Source organism: Strix aluco, chromosome 2, assembly GCF_031877795.1.
Source record: "Strix aluco isolate bStrAlu1 chromosome 2, bStrAlu1.hap1, whole genome shotgun sequence".
NCBI lineage: Eukaryota > Metazoa > Chordata > Aves > Strigiformes > Strigidae > Strix > Strix aluco.
This window is the reverse complement of record NC_133932.1, coordinates 52,315,291-52,336,267: the sequence shown is the minus strand read 5'-3', so window position 1 is coordinate 52,336,267 and position 20,977 is coordinate 52,315,291. Positions and strand designations below refer to the sequence as shown.

General features: G+C 41.1%; 1 protein-coding gene across 8 annotated transcripts in view; it reads left to right on the top strand.

The window, feature by feature from the left end:
• BEND2 (BEN domain containing 2) overlaps positions 1–15,516 on the top strand; it is a 35,134-nt gene extending 19,618 nt beyond the window's left edge. For 7 of the 8 annotated variants that reach the window (XM_074814716.1, XM_074814722.1, XM_074814715.1 and 4 more), the window contains 6 exons: positions 88–601; positions 1,806–2,006; positions 2,971–3,092; positions 3,726–3,939; positions 5,087–5,290; positions 10,842–15,516. In XM_074814716.1, coding sequence (XP_074670817.1) covers positions 88–601; positions 1,806–2,006; positions 2,971–3,092; positions 3,726–3,939; positions 5,087–5,290; positions 10,842–11,077 — 1,491 coding nt within the window. In that variant the 3' untranslated portion in view covers positions 11,078–15,516. Of the gene's footprint in view, positions 1–87; positions 602–1,805; positions 2,007–2,970; positions 3,093–3,725; positions 3,990–5,086; positions 5,291–10,841 lie in introns of those variants that run through there. The other variant, XM_074814723.1, reaches the window with a different exon arrangement.
• Positions 15,517–20,977: the final 5,461 nt, after the last annotated feature.

Genomic DNA, 20,977 nt, shown 5'->3' with positions numbered 1-20,977 from the left:
ATTAAAATCTAGTCTTTCTGGTTTGCAGAAGAAGAAAATGACCAGATACATTTAATTTAACTTTTGTTTTCTGAATCACGTTTGTAGAAACCAGTTGGATTTACATACAGAAGTTCCAGTCATTTGCCCCAAGGAAAACTAAGAGTACAAAAATCCATGGAAAGGGAATCAAGTCTTCATCTCTCTTCAGCAGGCCAGGGAAGGCATAGCCCTGTCATAAGGGTTGCTTTACAAAATGGCCACGTTCAGGTCAATTCCACATCAAAACATGTTCAACAGAGTCTTCAGCTTGAATTGCAGCAGCCTGTTCATAGGCAGAGCCCACCACTCCCCACTATAGTTTCTACGCATTCGTTGCATTCATCATACACAGCAGCTAACAGGATGCCTGATCTTTCTCCACGATCAAATCTTGTAGCCAGCATTGTGGAAAGTACTGTCAATGCTGCATCTTCACCAGTGGCATCATCAGCAATGCCAGCACCATCTGAGACCAGTCTGGGAAATAATGCTGTGGTGGTGAACTACAGAAATGCACCTGGGAGTGTGAATGTTAGTAAAGAACTGCCATCTTCTTCAGTCTCCATCAATCCTAGCTTTGGTGAGTTCCTTCATAATAAATACTCAGAAACAAAGGCTAAAAAAACTGCTGCTAGTATAAAAAATATACCTAAAGAAATCTTTATTTATTATTTAGCAAAAGTAAAGGAGCAGAACTGGCTGCCTTACAAGCATTTCTGTAGTGGAATACTGTTTAAAACTCTTGAAACAAAGTCATAGGAATGTTTAATGTACCAGGGATCACTTAAAAACCTCTGCAGTGTGTATACAGATGTATAGACTACTACAAGCCTTTGATTACAGTACATGCTTTGGGTTCTTTTAAGACTAGGCCCTCTTTGTCTCTTTTGATACACTTCATGTAACCTATTTTTAACCTGCGTGTATGTCGTAAGTAATGTATGCATGCTATGCATATGTTTAAAAAGACAAAAAAGATTGTCAGTAAAGCTAAGTGAAGCATATGCCCGTATACATGTTTTGCATTTAAGAAAGCAATTTACCTGATTTGTATGAAGGAAATACCTGTTTTCTTCTTGTGGAGGATTTTATCAGTGAAAAATCCGTTCTGTCCTCAAATCCTCCAGTGTCTGGTTTCTTTCAAAATACTTAATTCCACAGAAAATGAAGGATTCCATTGATCATTGCATTATAATAAACAAGTATGTATAAAAGAGCACTATGTTTTAAAAACTAATGCACTTCTTTCTAAAGTATAAATGCCCCGAGTTATGTGGAAGGCTGAGCTATGAGGTTTTTAGTTGCTTTTGGTCTAAAAAGTAAGTTCATACAGCTGAAGAGCTGCATGAATGCTAGGTGAAATACTCAAGATATCTATCTGCAAATTTGTAAACAGTGTATGGTTTAGCAGTACTATGTATGGATATGCCATTCTTTGTGGGTCATTGTCTTGAAAACATACATGGTACCTGCACAGGTGTAAAATAGGCTAGTCTAAACATTTCGGACTTTTATGTGTCTAATATATTTTCTTGGGTGTTATTATTTCAGTTAGTTACGTTGGTGGTTAATGTGAATCAAAAGATATTTCTGTTACCATTCCAATTTAAAGCTGCTTTTGTAAGAGCAAAGATAAGTAATACATAGTAGAATTAGCTGTAGTAGAGAACATATACCAAGAGTACCACAGAGCTCAAGAGAAGGAGTTTAAAAAAGTGTTCTTTTTTAACAACTTGATTGGGTTTTTAATTTTTTTTTCTTTAAATGTTTTTGTTTTATGAAAGAGTTTGTTGGTGATCCAGTAAGAAATGTAAAAGTTCTTGGAAACTATTTGATGAAAGCTCGGCAAAAGACTAAACCAAAGTATGCAGCGCGCTACTTAGTTCGTGTCTTGTTCCCCAAGGAAACGTTATTGTGCAGCATTATGGGAGTGGGTGCACGAGGGCGCAGAACATTGGATCCCAACAAAATTGCTGCAATAAGAGGTATGCTACCTTTCAAAATGCACAGATTTATTTCTTTAATACTTAACAGAGTTTTTAACTTACAAGGAGTCCTTTTCTATATATTTCTACTAATCATTGTCTAGCTACTGGTGAACTAATAAATGCAGTAGTGGATATGCTCCACTCTGCTGTGTCTTCTGGTTTTGAAATTCCTGCTTTGTAATTCTCAATGTTCATTTTTCTTCAGTTTGGATAAAACAATTCTGATTTCACCTAGTTTTGTGTACTCCGTGTTCATCAGTCATGCTGACTGTTTCTAAATTTTTCATTACAACTTATTTTGTGTTTGTGTGTGGCCTGGGTTTTGTGGGGGTTTTTTTGTTTGGTCCATTTTTTGTTTGGTTTGGGTCTTTTAATGACCATGGTATACTTGGGACAAATGTTAACTCGTGATTCTTAAGTACTCTTTCTTTAAGTTCATTTCTCTTGTTTGTTTGAGAAATGGGTTGGCATTTTAAAAAAAAATGCCCTCCCCATCTTCACCATTTACACAGATCCCATGACATGTATGTGTGAACCTATACATCTCCCCCTTCCTTTTTAAAGGGTGGGAGATTATTTAAGCCATGTGAAGTAGTTGCAGCATCAGCATTACCCTGTCTCTGTGATTTGTGGGGTTATTTTGTTGGTTTTTGTTAAAGTTAGTATGACAAATCACACCTTTCCCCTAATTCTACCAAGAAATATTTAATAATAAAAGCATTATTCACACCTCAAAGTGTGAACATTACTGCACATCCTAAATTGATAGTGCTGCTTAGCTTCAAAACATGAGTTTGCTATCTCTCTTTAATTGAAGCTGGAAATCTCAAGCTTCCAAATGAAGAGCCTGAAACCTGAAGCATTTCTTAGCTTTCTCTCTTTCTTACTACATTAGAATACTTACTTCTAAATACCACTTTTTGTCACAAAGCTTAAAAAGTTTTCTATGTTTTATATGCAGAATTTCTTGCAACTAACTTTCCAAACTATGATTTGAGCGAGCATGGAAAAGACTGGAAAACCTGTATCACAAATGTCAATGCTATGATCCGCTGTTTACGCTCTGAAACAAAAATAAACCCAGTAAGTTGTCTCAAGGTGATAATTTATTGAGAACTAAGTTTGTGCTTATTTTGCAAATTAATTATTTGAACTCCTCATCATACAAGTGCTCTAATTGGAAATTCCTTGGGTTCTGTCTTTGCGTTGCTCAGCACAGGCCTGCTGACTGCAGCACTAGTTCCATACGGGGAATACTGGAAGCATACCCCTTTCTCTTGCTCTGCCTCTTCCTGCTCATATGTCCAGCGTTCAGTTAAGAGATCTATAAGCATAGGCTACTAAAAGGAAAGCATTCTAAATGTTGCCCAGAAGTAGCGTCAAATTTGACTGCGTGCTTGAACATGTAACTGCTAGCACTGTTTTCACAAGCTTTCCTGTGTATATATCCAGCCATGCATTTCAACTTTATATTGACTGAAACATCACTCCCAAAACACCTGTAACTCCATTTATCTCTGCTTCTAAAAAGCTTTGTGCAGATCTGTGAATACTTAGTATCTGTTTCACCTATGGTTTTCATGATTGAAATTCAGGAGTAACTATATTGTAAATACCTGTAATCTAATTTATACTAAATGGGAAATGAACTGGAATGCTAATTAGAAAACTAGTAGGCTCTCCCAGTGCATGTGCTAACCTCATTTAATGTTTCAGGAGACAGCTGAGGGGAAGGAAAAACTGGCTGATACTCCAGATACATCTCATTGTGTAGATTTAAATTATAATGAAGATAGTGAAGGCAATTCTCAAAACTGTCAGAAAATGACCAGCTCCACAACTGACACATTGCAGAATTCAGGATTGGATAAGTTTCCAGAAGCTTTCCACACAGCTTTGGTCAAGAAATCACAGTCTTTGGAACCTATGGGTAACCTAAGAAATTTTCATCTTCTGGATCTGTGTGTTACATTTTAAATGGTCAGTGAGAGGCAGAAGATGCTACTATAGGTGAAATTGTGTAGTAAAGGGATTTGCTGAACTATGTGACTCTTCTTTTCCTCTTAAGGCAGTCTTGCTGTATATATAGTAAGTCTTCATGGGAGTAAACAAGAATATTACCTGGCTAACAGAACATGGATCTGCATCTACCAGTGTCCCATAATGCATATTCACTGTAAGATTGGAAAGTTCAGCTGTAAGATACTCTGTTCAGTCTTCAAGAATTATTTCACACTTGCCTTGTTTTTTCTTATTTGGTAGATATTCTACCTTAATGGAGTAAGCTAGCTCAGAATATCTATTGAATGGTATTGCAATTTCTGAAGAAGAGCACGCCTTTTTGTAAAACTGACAATTTAGGACAATAAAAGCCTTAAAGCAGCCTTTATACTTTTTTTTTTTTAATAAAAATGCACAATATACAAATGCATTGGAAAAAAATCCATGTACAGTATGTGATGCCTCTAGAGAGCTTCAAGGAAAATGAGCTGAGGTAGTTGCCCTTGGAAATAATTTATATAATTAGAATCACTTTTGGGCTCTATCAGATCTGCTCCTGCACCCAAGATTTGTTAGTCTGATCCCACAGACCTCCTGATTTACTATGCATTTTGCTTTTTTTAACGTTTGCAGTGAAGTCAAGTTGAAGTAATTGAAAAAACTCTCGTATGTTCTTCAGTTTCTACTTACAGGTTCTAAGCACCATTGAAATAACGGAACTTTTATTTACTTATGTAATTGGAATAGCGGCATCTTTTCACATGAGATGAAAACAATTTAGAAAGCAGTCATTAATAATGCAGGTTACATTACTAGCATTGCTGAAAGCATATCAGAAGTGCTGTTACACTGTTGTAAAACAGGCAGGGTTTTTTGGCTACTTAGACGTTTGTTTGCAACATGCTGCATTTTTAGTATTAGCTGTAGCATTACGGTTTTGCTGTGGTCTTTCCAAGCAAGTACAGTAGTTTCGGGGAGAACTTTTTTGTGTCCTAGTTTTAGTGTAATACAGACATTTTGAAGCACGGCCTGTATTGGATAAGTAAAACCTCCCCCCCTCCCCCTCTCCCTTCTAGAACTTCTTGGAAGTCCGTGGCGCAATGTCCAGTTGCCTTTCTCAGTCATTTATGTAGCTAAGGGGAAGTCTCGGCCAGAGTTGTCAGCTCGCTACCTAATTCGTCATATGTTCACTGAAGATGTGCTGGTAAAAAGCAATGTATATGGTAATCTTGAACGTGGCATGAGCCCACTGGACTGCAACAGAATTAACGCTCTTAGAGGTAAGTAAGAAAATCTCTGTTCAAATGATAACGTGGGGAAATTAACAAGAGTGATTACCTTTGTATCCTATGAACAAACCATGGAGCTTCAGAAGTAAGTGCGAAACTGTACTGACAGGTATTAGTGCAAGCAGTGGAACAAGTTGAGAGAAAGTAGATAAAGTTATATGTAAGTCTCCAGATCACAAACCTGGTTCATATGAGGAAACTCAGTCTCCGTGGCACCTGCTTGAAAAGGCAACACAGTGGAAGATGGAAGCACTCCCGGAGGATTCTGGACGGTGTTGGGAATAATTTCTTGATAAAGGGGCTAGGTAGGCCAACCAGAGGTAATGCATAGCAGGTTATGGCGCTCTTCACAAACAGGGTTGGAGTGTGGTAATCGATGGCAGTATTGCCTGTAGAGACCAGGTATTGTAGTATTGTCAGGACCTCAAGATCCTGAGTAGAGTTAAAAAGGTTTGAGAGTACAGACGCTGTAGCTTAGGAGAGCAGACTATGGCTTATTCGGGAAATTCATAGGTGGGAGCATATGGGAGACAGCTCTGAAGAGGAGAGAAGTCAGGAAAGTGTGTAGGTCTTTAAGGACAGCATTCTGCAAGCACAGGAGAGTCTGTCCTGACACTTAGGAGAACCCGTAGAGTTATAGGGAGACAGGTTTAACTAAGCAGTGAATCCGTAATTGAGCTCCAGTACAAAAAGGTGGTATATAGAGATTGGAAGCAAGGACAGCTTATGAAGCAGGATTTAACAACTTTGCCTGGGAGTGTTGGAATGGTGTCAGGAAAGTCAAAGCTCAGCTAGAGTTGAGACTTGTAAGGAATGTGAAGGACAGCAAGAAGAGCTTCTACCGCAACATTAATTGTAAAAGATTGAGCAAGGGGAGTGTGGGCCTGTTGCTGAATGGGACAGGTAACCTAAAGATTAGGCTGAGGTGCTCAGTGCCTCCTCTGCCTCCGTCTGCACCATGAAGGTGTCTCAGGCCTCTGGGTGGTGGTGGTGGTTGGGAACAGTCAGCAAGTTTTTACCTAGGGTAAATCATGTTTGGCACATCTGATTGCCTTGTGTGATAAAATGACTGGATTTGTGCATGAGAGGAGAGCAGTGGCTGTAACTTAGCTTGATTATTTTTTTAGCAAGACTTTCAACATTGTCTCTGACAATATTTTGGTATTCATATTGGGATGTTACAGTTTGGATGGGTGGACATTAAAGGACTAGATGGATGTTTGTGCTCAGAGGGTAGTGGGTCATGCTCTACTTGGGTGACTGGCACATGGGGTATGGCAAGGGTGTGTCCTGGCACCTGGCCTGTTTAACATCTTTATGACATGGAGACAACGGAGAACCCTCATCAGGTTTGCATTTGACAGCAAATTGGGATTGTATTAACAGGTACACAGTCAGTAGATGAAGAGGGAGGATTATCTTCCTCTGTTTAGCACCCATGAGTTTGCATTTAGATTGCTGCATCCAATTTTGGGTCCCCTAGTACAAAAAAGGGATATTGGTAAAGCTGGAGGGCCACCAAAGAGGGACGGGGAACTAGAGCACTTGCCCAGTGAGGAAACTGGGCTTATTTGGTCTGGGAAAGAGAAGGCTCCAAGCGAACCTAGTAGCAGTCTGCCACCATCTGTCTTGTCAGTGAACTCCTACTAGTCAAGCTGTTTGCAGCATTGAATGTGAGAAGGTGAGAGACCGCAGACATAAATGGAAATGAGAGGTTCAGACTGGATATGAACAGACTCCTTTTCCCCATGAGGACAGTCAAGCAGTGGAGCACGTTGCTCTGTGAGGTTGTGCAATCTCAGTCCTTTTTCCACACCTCAGTGGACAAAGCCCTGAGCAACCTGGTCTGACCTCAGAGTTGTCCCTGTTTTGGGCAGAAGATTGGAGTAGAGACCTCCCAAGGTTCCTCACAGCCTGAGTGAGTGTGATCAGAAAGGAACAGATTCAAGTGCCTTGCCCTTCTAAGGGCTCAGAGGTCAGCCACCCCTGTTCACCTAAGAGGTCTCAGCAAATGATTTAATTGTTTAGAAGCTACAGGTGAGATAAGGACTGCTGCAACATGAACAGGCAGCATTTTGAACTAGACCAGTTTGAACTATTTGAATAATGAATTTTACTGAAGTGTATCTTTTCAAGTAATGTGTAACAGCCTATTCCACTGTATGAATATGGACAGTTGTGCAGTTTCCTCAGCTTACGTGAATCCAGGATGTCTTCAGGAAATTGGTATTATTTATTCTATTTGCAAATTCTATTCCAGAAGCAGAGGAAGGGTATGTTATGGTTGGAGTTGTAGCAGGTGTTTTGACTTCTCAATTGTTCTCACTTCGGCATTAAGACTTCTGGAACACTGATCCATGCTCCTTCCAGAGAGGAAATCTTCTGTTAGTCTCATTCGCTCCCTCCTGCTAGGCTGGATAAAGCAAGAAGAACTGTGACCGTAGAATTAGCATAACAATTATGTAGCAAGTGAGGAGGCACCTGAAGCACATCATAGGTAGAAAGGGGGTATGGGTTATAACACAGAAGAAAAGTTGGCATTATCTGGTAAGATTTAAGCATGGCCAGCATAAACAATGGTGTTGGGGAAAAGATCATCAGGTTTCGGGTGGCTGTTTGCTTCATAGCTATTACAGATTCTTAGAGAGTTCAACATATTTGAAAAGGTTTGGTCATGCAGTATAGAAATCTTTACACCTTTTCTTTAATTTTCTGTGTTCCTGTCATATTTTCATTGTAAAAGTTGGCTTTTTCTATGAGAAATCTGAAGAGAAAATGCTTCCTTTAGCAGGAATTCTTGAGTTTTGCTTGTGGGGTGTTATTTACTGGGCTGGATGGCAGGCTGCAGGCAGTGTAATAGTGAAGTGCATTCAACATTTCCCAACACTGCTGGCTTTGATGTAGGGTTTTACTTCCTGCTGTGTCCTTACGGATATCACTGTGGGGTAGTGCTCACTGGGTTAATAAGGTTGCATATTTGACTAGTTACACTCATCTGGATGACACTCTTGGTTGTATTATTTAGTTTTAGGTAGTCCTGCAAGGAGCAGGGATTTGGACTTAGTGATCCTTATGGGTTCCTTCCAACTCGAGCTATTCTATGATTGATCATAATTTTTTGCAACGTGCATCTCCTAACAAATCTTGAAACCGCTTCTTCAGCATGCCTGGGGTATAGGGAGGTTGAGAGGATTGTTAAGGTCTGGACAGTGCAGCCTAATGGCTCTGCAGGTGTGGCAAGATTGCCTCAGAGGATACAGCAGTAGTGCTAAATAAAATGGAGCTGGGACTTGCACTCTCTGGGGTGACGTCCGGGCATGGCTTGACAGACAGAGCGTGTCAGAAACGGTTCCCAATATGGCAAGACTATACATAAGAGTGGGCTTTCCCAAACCTTAAATATTCCTTCACCACTAGCCTGGGAAGCTTTGCCACTTTAAGCATCTCCGTATACTCCCATAGTACACATTGTTTCATGACATTTTGAGCTTAAGAAGCATTCAAAAGATATATTAAGTGTGTCAGGGCTGCAGGAGCACTATGTAGGCTGCAGAGCAGATAAGAGACAAAGTCCTCTGTGTTGTGGTTGCAGCCAGGCCGTGTCACTTGGCTCTGGGGCCAGAGGGTAGTCCCTGGCCCTGTTTTCTTTAACATTGTAACATGGCCTGATTGGATGGCTGTGTCGGCTCCTGGAATGTAACCCTGCAGAGCAGGAAGGGGCCCCACATAGCCTTACTGTAGTCCCAACAATTGGTCAGTTTCTGTGAAAGAAAAGGCATAATTTAAAAGCTGTTTTGTGGGCCATGTACAAAGTCTCTGTAGGCCTGGTAGTAGGAATTCTGGTTCTGTGCTGTAGCTCTGAGGCCAAGCATTTTCTTGAATTTTCTGTCAGGGATGGAGGGGAGAGAGGCTGATGGCTGCTTCAGCCAACAGCTTGTGTATCCTTTATCAGCATAGTTTTATTACAGGAACATCCTGGGAATGAAAGAACTTCAGATGCTCTCGCTCCCTGCCCTCACTCTGCCAGAACAGAGTAAACTGCAAGAGCACAAGTTTTTCTCTCTCCTTCCCCTAGACCCGTGCTTTTCTGGTAAAATAGGTTTCCAGGTGTCCTGGTTTTAGCTGGGATAGAGTTAATTTTCTTCATAGTAGCCAGTATGGGGCTGTGTTTTGGATTTGTGCTGAAACAGTGTTGGTAATACAGAGATTTTTTAGTTACTGCTGAGCAGTGTTTACACAGAGTCAAGGACTTTTCTGCTCCTCACCCCACCAGCGAGTAGGCTGGGGGTGCACAAGAGGTTGGGAAGGGACACAGCTGGGACAGCTGTCCCCAACTGACCAAAGGGATATTCCATACCATAAGATGTCATGCTCAGCTTATAAAGCTGGGGGAAGAAGGAAGGGGGAGAAGTTTGGCGTGATGGCATTTGTTTTGCCATTTTACATTGATGGAGCCTGGCTTTCCTGGAGATGGCTGAACACCTGCCTGCCGAAGGGAAGTGAATGAATTCCTTGTTTTGCTTTGCTTGTGCATGCAGCTTTTGCTTTACCTATTAAACTGCCTTTATCTCAATCCATGAGTTTTCTCCCTTTTACTCTTCTGATTCCCCCATCCCACTGGGGGGGGGGAGTGAGGGAGTGGCTGGGTGGGGCTTAGTTGCCAGCAGGAGTTAAACCAGGACACCAGGATTGGAACCACAAGTTAGAATATCAATTGTAAACAATGATACTATATTGGGTTTTTACTTGCTAGTATATGTGAGAGCAATGGAAGAACAAAACTGACATAATATCAACTAGCTATACCTTTCATTATGATAAGGTAAATCTAGATGTTAATCAGAGAAGTAGAAACAGTATTGCCTTTGATTTGAAATGACAGCTGATATTTCCTTTTTGGTTCCTATTTAAATGTTTTAAGGGCTTGCCTAGAGCACACATGTAATTCAGCTAAGCTCAGAAGGACAATCACTCCTCAGTAATCAAAAAAATAAAAATAAAAATCTCTTTTTAAAACTACGTATTTTACTTGTTGAAGGGGAGAAAGGTGCCATAGTCCTACCTTATTTATCCCATTGCTACCAAACTCAAGTATTTGTTTGCTGATCTTGTTGCAGTATGATAACGAACAAGCTCTTGCAGTTTTTCTGTCGCTGTTGCTCCTCTGCAGCTGTGTTTCATTTTAGTGAATATAGTTGTCAGAGATCCTCTAAAGGAGGACTTGGTCGTTTTCTTTGCTCTGGTTGACCACATTAGAAGCTGAAGTTACTCAGCACTTCAAGAGATCAAGCCCACATACATGGTTACACACTTTCTTTGCATATTTTGTTTTTATGCTTAGACGTTTTGCTACTCATTTGCAAATTAAACAGAAAGGGGTGGGGGGGAATCTGCCCTCTAGCTTTGCTCTTCAAGCCTCCTAATATGCCTAGCTGTCCTGTTTTGGTAGCATGTACTTGTTTTGGCTTAATTACATCCAAAAAGAGTATATAGCTTGCATAAATAATTGATAACTCACTATTATATACTTGTTTATTTTTAGACTTTCTTCAAGAGAATTATCCATCCTTTGATCTAAAGGAAACCGGATATGATTGGAAGGCATGTGTGGCTGCCATAAACAGCACAATCCGCAGTCTCAGACATGACCATAAAAAGGCTACAGTTGGAATCCGCCGGAAAGTCTTGGCAGCGCCACCATTGAGTGCAAAGAGTCCTCCACAGAGTCCCACTTCAGTAAAGCCATTTGAAAGTGACACTATCAATCTCACAGACTGAAACTCTCTACCATCCAGCTCAAATTTTAATTTAGCAGGTTTTTATAAATCCCACATAGAACCTATTACATTGAGTTGTCCTATTATACTGAGTTGTCAGCAGCACTTAAAAGTATTATTTCATGAGACCAACGTTAGCAGAAGACTTGGGAACCCCAACTCCTTGTGTAAGTAGCATTTGTGCTCCTCAGAAATTACTTCCACTGTTCTCTGTAGCATTTGCAATGTTCTCCCCCCCTAAAAGCACCTTCTCATGACTCATTGATTGAAAAATTAATCTGATTAGAAAAGATACAGCAGAAGCAGATAGAAGTGTGGAGAGGAAAGAATGGACCATTCCTTGGAGGAAGACTCATAGCCAACTACATTATCTCATTATGTGTGAGGAATGAAACTTGCTTTGACAATTGGATATTTTAAGCAAAAATATCTAATGCAGAAAGGAAAAAAATTGTTTTATTGCATCTAGCTAACTTGTTACGTGTCTCTCGCTTTTTTGCCTCCTATAGCAGTGTTCTAGGGTAAGAAAAGAGGCAGGCAACAATGTAAGTACAGTTAGTAATGTTTTCCTTTGCTCTGATTTAGCTCTACAAAAGCACAAGAAAAGCATCCAGAACAGTCTAATGGTTAGTTCTCTTTTTTCATGATGAAAATTAAACAAAATACTACTTCAGGGGCTTGGTCTGCTGTTCATTGGTATATGTCTCATCCACTGCTGTGGATGTCCACAAGATGCAAATCTGCTGCAACTTTCACCCTAGAAGATTTGGATCCTGATTCATATGTGAGAAATAATGATTTCCATGAGCTTCAAGTCACTGGTCCTTCAGTTAAAACTGAGGACACATGCTGTACCATTGGTATGCAGTCAGAGATGACCAGCATCAGTGGTACGCCTTCCCAAGCTCATAGCTTTTAACGCTCAGGTCTACAAAGCTAGGCGTGTTTGCTTTGCTGTGTGGGTAGGCTGCTTGTCTAGAGGCTTGTCATCCTGCCTTTGTTAACTTAAAATCTTGAAAGATGTGCAGTGATTATTCTCAGAGTCACAGAATGGTTGAGGTTGGAAGGGACCTCTGGAGGTCATCTGACCCACTCCCCCTGCTCAAGCAGGGCTACCTAGAGCCAGTTGTCCATCACCTTGTCAAGACAGCTTTTGAATGTCTCCAAGGATGAAGACTCCACAAACTTCCTGGTCAACTTGGGCAAGGGTTCAGTCACTGTCACAGTAAAAACAGTAAAAAACTGTTTCTGATGTTCAGAGGGAACTTCCTGTGTTTCAGTTTGTGCCCATTGCCTTTGGTCCTGTCATTGGGCACCACTGAGAAGAGCCTGGCTCTGTCCTCTTTGCAACCTCCCCTCAGGTATTTATAAACATTGATGAGACTCCCCTTGATTCTTTTCTTCTCCAGGCTGAACAGTCCCAGCTTTCTCAGCCTTTCCTCACAGGAGAGATGCTCCAGTCCCTTCATCATCTTTGTGGCCCTTTGCTGGACTCTCTCTGGTATGTCTGTGCCTCTCTTGTGCTGGGGAGTCCACAGCTGGACCCAGCACTTCAGGTGTGGCCTCACCACTGCTGAGTGGTGGGGAGGAATTGCCTCCCTCAGCCTGCTGGCAACACTCCTACTTGTGCAGCCCAGGGAACCATTAGCCACCTTTGTGTCAGGGGCTCATTGCTCACTCATGTTCAACTTCGTGTCCACTAGGACATCCCAGGTACGCTCTGCCCATCATCTAGATCATTAATGAAGATGTTGAATAGGACAAAACCCAGTACTGACCCCTGGGGTACACCACTGGCCTCCAACTGGACTTCATGACACTCATCACCACCACCCTCTGGGCCTGGACATTCAGCCAGTTTCCAGTCCACCTCACTGGTGGCTCATCCAGCCCGTACATCAGCAGCTTGTCTCTGAGGATCTTATGGGAGACAGCATCGAAGGCCTTCCTCAAGTCCAGGTAGACAATATCCACTGATTTCCTTATACACCAGGCCAGTCATTTTATCGCAGAAGTTTATCAAGTTGGACAAGCATGACCTCTTGGTGAAGCCATGCTCTGATGACTGCTGATGACTTTCTTGTCCCTTATCTGTCTGGAAATGGTTTCCAGGATTAGCTGCTCCATCACCTTCCCAGGGATGGGGGTATGGCTGACTGGCCTGTAGTTCCCTGGGTCTTCCTCCTTGCCCTTCTTCAAGGTAGGAGTGACATCTGCTTTCATCCAGTCTTTGGGCACTTCTCCCATTTGCCATGATTGATGAAGTGTTATCAAGAGTGGCCTTGCAATGACATCAGCCAGCTCCCTCAGCTCTTGTGCGTGCACTTTGGATTTACATATAACCAGTTTGCTTAAGTATTCCCTGACCAGATCCTGTTCCATCCAGTGTGTCTTCCTTGTTCCAGCCTTTCCCTCTGGTCTCTGGGACCTGGGATTCCTGAAGGCTGGCCTTGCTAGGAAAGTCTGAAGCAAAGCACTTGAAAAGTACCTCAGTCTTTTCCATGTCCTGTGTCACCAGGTCCCCCATCTCATTCAGCAGCAGGCCTACATTTTCCCTAGCCTTCCTTTTGTCACCTCTGCACTTACAGAAGCCCTTCTTGTTGTCTTTGACATCCGTCACCACATTCAATTCCAGTTGGGCTTTAGCTTTCCTAACTTCATCCCCAGGTGCTCAGACAATGTCACTGCATTCCTCCCAGGTTACTTGTTTTTTCTTCCACTCTCCTTATGCTTCTTTTGAGTTTGTCCAGAAGCTCCTTGTTCATCCACACAGGCCTCCTGGCATTTTTGCCTTACTTCTTGTTTGTTGAGATGGATCTCTCTGGAGCTTGGAGGACGCAATCCTTGAACTTTAACCAACTTTCTTGGGCCCATCTTTCCTCCGGAGCCCTAATCCCATGGGACTCTTCCTAGCAGATCTTTGAGGAGACCAAAGTCTGCTCTCCTGAAGTCCAGGATTGTGAGCCTCTTTTTTACCCTCCTCCCTCCTCTCAGGATCCCGAACTCCACCAACTCATGGTCACTGCAGCTAAGGCTGCTTTTGACCTTCACATTCTCAACAAGCCCCTCATTGTGGGTGAGTATGAGGTCCAGCAAAGCAGCTCTCCTTGTTGGCTCCTCTATTACTTGGAGGTAGAAATTATTGTCAATAATAAATATTCATGACCTTTCCTTTCTGTCCACTAATCCAAACTAAGATTTACTAGTGCACTGAATTATATATTTTAAAAATACCCAAACCCAAACAAATTAGTTTTGAAAAGTACTTCGATGTTGTGAACTCTCACAAAATAATTAAAATTAATGACTATATATATTCAATTTCACATCCCCCTCAGTTTCATTTGTAAGTTGAAATTCAACAGCAGTAACTGTACAGAAGTTAATGGCTTTTTTGCTGGGTGCGTTCTTTGTTGTTTGGGGTTTCTCAGTTGTGTGTTTTGGGTTTTTTTGTTGTGTTTGTTTTCAAAAGAGGGGATTATTCGGTATATGCCTTTCTGTTACTTTTCCAACATCAGTGACACAGGCCTCTCACTGTCTATGTGTTGACTGACTGGTGCGTGAACTTGCGTTGTCACTTGCATTATGTCTGAGTGTAGTCTCAGATGTCCAGCTCTTTCACAGAAAGAAGCTTCTCAGAAGGCTGATACAGGGAACCAATTTCACCGCTGAAAGCTGATGCAACTGTGGCTTCCAAAATTATGCCTGTGTACATAGCAGAACAAGATTCAACTAAATCTATCCTCTCCAAGGCAAGGGTTTCATAGTTTGTTTTTTTTGTTAGCAATAGGATAAAATAGTGAAGTTACTTGTTTTCATTTCTATTCATAACAAACACACAGTGTTCTTATATACAGTATAGGATCAGCTTTTTTATTGCAAGCTAGGATATGCAATGGCCTTACCAGGTATGAAATTAGTAATTTAAGTTTCCCTTACCACCTCCTTGCAGAAGTCTTCTGTAGGATTTAAGAAATAGGCTGAATTTCTGGGGTTTTTTTACTAGAAATGTTGTACTGCAGATTTGGCATTCTGGTTTACTGTTAACAAATTCTACTGTTACTGTTCTATACAGTTGTTCTTGTAAATGTCAAGAACTTTGTTGTGTGTAGATATTACTAGTTCCAAACCTCAGAAAAAGCCAAAAATGCTTATATTTTTTCAGTAGTTTTATGAAACTTTTTCAGTCCTTCACAGATTTTAATGGTAGAATGATATATTTATTGAATGACCTGTCTGGCACTGAAATCTGTTAGTGTGGTGCATACCTATAGCTTCCATATTGAAAAGAAAATTGAATAATTGAATAAAAGTAGAAATAGTTTTCTTGTTTCTGTTTCAAATGTATGAATTTTTGCTAACTTTTATAAAATAAAATTACGGTATTTTGCTCTTAGGAATAAAGTATTTTACAAATAAAACTAACATATAGCTCCTTGACTACATACGTGTGTTTTAAATATTTCTTGCACCATGGATCTACAGTTCAGGTACAGTTTCATCTGAAAAGATTCTTTTGGTCTCCTTTCAAGAACCAGGGCTTTGAGGAGATCTGATCGAGGTGAGATGATTTCCAAATTTAGACTGCCCTAACTGACTCAGTAAACCAAAGCAAACTCTTTTAGACTTTACTAATACAACTTTGTGAGCTATCTGAAACAGATTTCCACAAAAGGGTAGGAGTTGAGTAGAATTTATAAGAACTCCGTTGACCTGGTGCATTTTTAATAAACTAGGCCTTATTCACACAGTGGAATCACTTTCTGTATTAATCTTTTTAGAAGGAGTAAAACAGGGGTGGAAGGTAATCTGTTCATTTGAAACACAGAATTCACCACCTGGCCTCCATCTTTGCAATCCTAATACCTGTCCCTGATGCAGTACGAGTCCTTCCTCTGTAGAGAAGAGCTGGGCCGCTTTGTTCATGCATGATTGACGGCTCTGGAGTTGAGACAGCATTTCATAGTCCTTCTGGTACTTATGGCGTCAGACTTGACAGCCCTCTAATCTAGTCCTGTTCATGTCCAGGATCTGGTGTACGTTTCCTGGTAACATGTAAAACGTTACCCTTTCTTGATGCATCTATTGTAGCCTTGTGAATGGTGGGTCATACACTATTTTCTTATGATATATTAATAATTACATGTATAACTATGATGTCCAAAAAGAAAATATATTTTATCTATTACACAAATATGAAAATACTTTAGTATTAATTTTCACTTTAGGATTGACCCCAGACATTGGCAGTGATATGGAAATAAACACCATGGCAAAATTCCATCCCGACCTCCAGTTCTCACTTGTGACTGCTGGGGATTTCAGCAGAGGTTTTGTGTGCATCACACCTGCAGCTCTGGGTCTTGCTGTGTTAGCGGTCAGATCCTGGCTCTATAAATCTTCCTGCAAGAACATCACCTTAATGATTCTGTTTCCAGCATAGCACTTTCATAGTAATTTGAAAAATTTGCAGGAGGGTGCCTTTTTCTTCCTCTACAATATGAAGAAGGTGTGTGTTTTGTTGGGGGTTTTTTGTTTATTGTGTTTTAAAGTTTAGACCTTGAAGCAGCTATTGGGAGTGATGAACTCTCTGTATCAGATCCTGCTCCGCTCTTGGGCAGTGTTGTTTCAAATGAGCTATGCTGCTGGAAACTTTTCCAGAAGATTCCTTAGCACTTGCGCTCCCACATTGCTGGAGAAAGTAGGTTGATACGTGAGCGAGTGAAATGAACAGGGCAAACATTCTGTGGTCTCCCTGAGCCAGTCCCTTAAAGGGTTTTCTGTAGGAGTTGGGAGATAAGTCGCCATGAAATACTTCCTTTCTTCCTTACCAGTCTGTTATAGTCTGGATGACGTTTATGCATTTGTGAGATGGATCACTGCATGCTCTTGTCTAACAGATGAATGTAGTCGTTCGTTGCACTTAATGTCAGGGAGCAGCTCGAGCGGTGCTCTTCCAGTGAGAGAGAGCAAGTGGGGCCGAGGGCACCCACAGCACAGGCAGCACCATGCCCTTTCCCACAGGGTGCTCTGGCCAGGGCTGGGGTGGTGACTAGCAGGGACACCAACAGTCCCAGAGGAGACAGGGTAACATGTCAGGTCCGGAGTCCAGTCGACAGCAGCAGAGACTGCAGCAACATGGGTTTGAGGTTTCTGCAGGATACGGAGCCAAGCAGGAGTGGGGACACAACTGTAACCAGGCTGCCCCTTGTCCCCCTGTCCCCCACTAAGGGAGGCTGCAGGGGACAGGGCTGGGCACAGCCAACCTGCGGCATAGCCCTGCAGGGACGAGGTCAGGCTGTACTTGCAGGGAGGTCCCACGTGCAAGGGTGGCCAAGAGGGACAGGGGCAGGATGCTCAGGGCAGTGGAGGCCTCTTGGTGCCCCCTGGGGCTCTGATCGAAAATTTTGCAGGTGTCACAGCATGTATGTAAACAACCCATCTCGCAGACACGTTCAGCCTTAAGAGCCAGAACTTGTCCCTTAGAACAATATCTATACCGTTATTTTGTATTTTCTTCAAGTACTTGTTCAGATTGTTTGACGGAAGTGCTCATAGGATGTTAGAATATGATGTAGAAAAGGCTAAACACTTGTGCAGTTCTTTATTTCTATTTTTTCATAGCTATGGCAATGTGATATTTTTGCAGTTCTCTTGCACAATCACTGATTTGTTCAGCATGTGGTATGATGGTATCTGTGCATGAAGTGAGATGGGAACTGCTGACTTTAAATGCTGTCTGAACTATGAGCTTATGTAAGTATTCAACTTAAAAGTTCAGGTAGATTTTTTTTTTTCTTTAATCCCCCCCCCCCCCCCCCCCCCCCCCGCTTAGGTGGTGAGGTGACATTATTTATACTACTCTATGAAATTCACTTCTGCACTGGAAACAGGGCTGTCTGTTACTCCTGGGTAGCTCGAAGGGCTACAGCACCACCTACCGAGGGCCAGAAGTTTTTCTGAGAAACCAAAAATCTCCCTGACTGAAAGAAATATTAAATGTTGTGACAGAGTGATGCAGTTCTGAGAATTTGATTTTGGTGCTCTCACTGAACTGTTGAAGTTTCAGTTTTAGCTGAGCTTTATCCTTTTAAGATAAATCCATTTTAAAATGATATAATTTGAGTTTGGATTTGTTTGTTCAGTGAGATGCTATTTTTGTTTTAGTTACTCTTAACATTATTTGTAAATCTTTAACACACAGAGCAACTGTTCACATACAGTTTTGTATGAGTAATGTGGAGGTGATGAAACACCAGGATCAGCATCCTCTTTTCTCACAGCCTTAGCAGATTCCTTGGCATTTAATCTGCTAGCATGAACTTTCCAAGGGTGGCATGTTCTTTGTAAGCTCCATCGAGGAAGAGAACTGCAGAGCCATCAGGAGGCACGCAAGTGTGTGAGGATTGGGAAATTCCCAAACTGTGTGAAGGGACCACAGGTTGTCCAGAAGGACATCTTTCTGCTTGTGGTGTCAGATTTCAGAAGGCAGTATAACAATATTGTAGGCCAGAAGACATTTAAAAATATCAGTGGCTGCCTAGTTTGAGATAGGAAAGGTTGCAGTTACATGACAGAGAATAACAAACCTGCCCAAATTGAGGGGATTTTCAGATGTGGGAGGTGGCTGTATCCCAAAGTTCTTGGACAGGTGAAACTGAAACTGGTGTTCTAGCTTCGGAAAGACTTCAGAATGGCATTGGCAGTGAAAGTGTACCGAGTAGGTGCCAAAAAGTCTTGAGAAAAGGAAGGGACCTAATCAGATGTGAAATTCTATAAGGTCTTCTGTTTGGGAGCAGAGGTTGCTAACCAAAGATGAAAAACTATACTGCTAATAAGATGCTGTGCTTGTCTTTTCTATTGAATACCCTAAATTGCTTAGTTTAGGTATTGTGTGGACTAATGCAGAATAAGATGTTCAATATTTGCTGACTAGTGCCTTTCAGTATGCAGAAGGCAGTCCACATTTCTAGTTAGTTCAAGCCAAAGGAGTTAAAGCTCATGTTGCCGCAAACATGGCTTGTTTGATGTACGCTCTTCTTGTGCCAGTTAATGCCTGCTAATGTCACACCTTTTAAACTGCATATAGACAAAGCATGAGTGTCTGTAGGAATCCAGAGTGTTACCTCATTCAAGTTGCTCTCTAAGGTTTTGACTCTGAAGGCTGTTTGAGGGTTTGGTGGCAGGACCCAGAATAACATCTCCTGGAGCAGGCTCCTTGTAGCCAGCCAAGCTTCCTACCTGCTTGGCAGTGTGAAACACCCACTTCTATACATTACATTATTTACCTTGCTCGCTCCTTTATCCGGTCCATGTTTTGCCTCACTTATGCAAACCATGAAAGCTGATGAGAAAGGCAGGCCTGTTTCATTAAGTGTCAGTTTGCTTTCTGAGATCTGCGTTACCACTGGAGAATGTTTAGGGGTCTGCAGGCAATGGGTCTAGTAAGCTGGATCTTGAGAGCAGTTTTTGTATCACATCCTTCTTTGGTTCTTATTGCCCAGGGCATCAATCTTCACTCAGATTTGGCAACAAATATACTGAAAGGGATTGGTTTAGTTTTCTGATCCACAAGATAATTCCTTTCCCTTAGCAGTTATACAGACAGGAAATTTGAGAGGAAAAGGGAAAGCTATTTAAGTTGACACTAGTAGGGGGGAATAAAAATTGTATTTTAAGTTCTTGACTGTTGCATACTACTATGCTTGTTTTAGGGGCTATAGGAAAGGAGTGAACAAAGCAGTCAGGTGCTTAGGAGATGAAAATTAAGTACATAGGCACATTTCTCCCCCAATTGTCAGAAAAAAGTGAGAACACTGAGAAATTAATAGTAATGCATTACTGACATGACTGGTTTTGTTTAAATGTTTTTACAGATCATTTTTTGGCTCCAAACTGAGAAAAGTGAGAAAAATGCAAAGGTTTTTTTTAAAGAAACCTTAAAAAAACCAACACCACAAGAAAAACAAACAAAACCCCAGACATCACAAAACAACAACAAAAAGCCCCCCAACAACATTCAGCCGATTCCTCTAAGAGATCAAAGATAACTTTTCAGTGTGCTATTTTCTGTTCCCCTTTTGTCACTGCTCTGAAGGAAGAATTAGTTTTCTAATTCATGGTCATGACCTTCTTGGAAATAAATTCAGTCATTTAAAGCAGCAACCTATTAAAACATATTTGTTTTCCACACATTGCAGAACTCTTCTTCTTAAGTTCCAGTCAGACAGTTTTCCATAAAACATTCTTTCCATCCTTTCATATATTTGGATTATAAGTGAGGATTATTTTTCTGCTCTGTAATCTCATGGAGGTGCTAGTTGAGCACATTTAGTCCCCCTTTTTTTTTTTAAGGATGTAGTTCTATAGAGCTACACTTTCAGTGTTCACTGAAAGCAGAGATAAACAAAAGCGGATATCGGTAAAAATATTTATTTTCCTATACATAGCCCGTGAGATGTTTTTACATGGAGATCTTATTTTTGAATGTAATTTCTTTTTCTTTCTTATAACTACAGTGATAGTAAGAGATACCTTTCCTATGACAAGACAACAAAGATGGCATATTCTTTATAAGAGGAAAAAAGAAAACCACCCCAAGCATTGAAACCTTTAGTATTTTTTGTGGCTTTCTTCAATTTCATTTTAAATAACCACTTGTCCTAAGAAAGCCTTTTCTCAAAAATTGTGGGCAAAACCTAGTCTTGCTTAGTCTGGAAGCAAATCTAGTCAAGCTTTAGCTTGGCTTTGAATTTATTACACTGATACTTGAGCCTATAGCCCAATTCTGCAAACAGCATCTGAGCGTTTAACTTTTATCCTATTTATGACTCCTCAAGGTAGGAAAGATTAACATATGGAAACATGGTTGAAGGATCAAGATGTAGGTTAGCAAATGAGA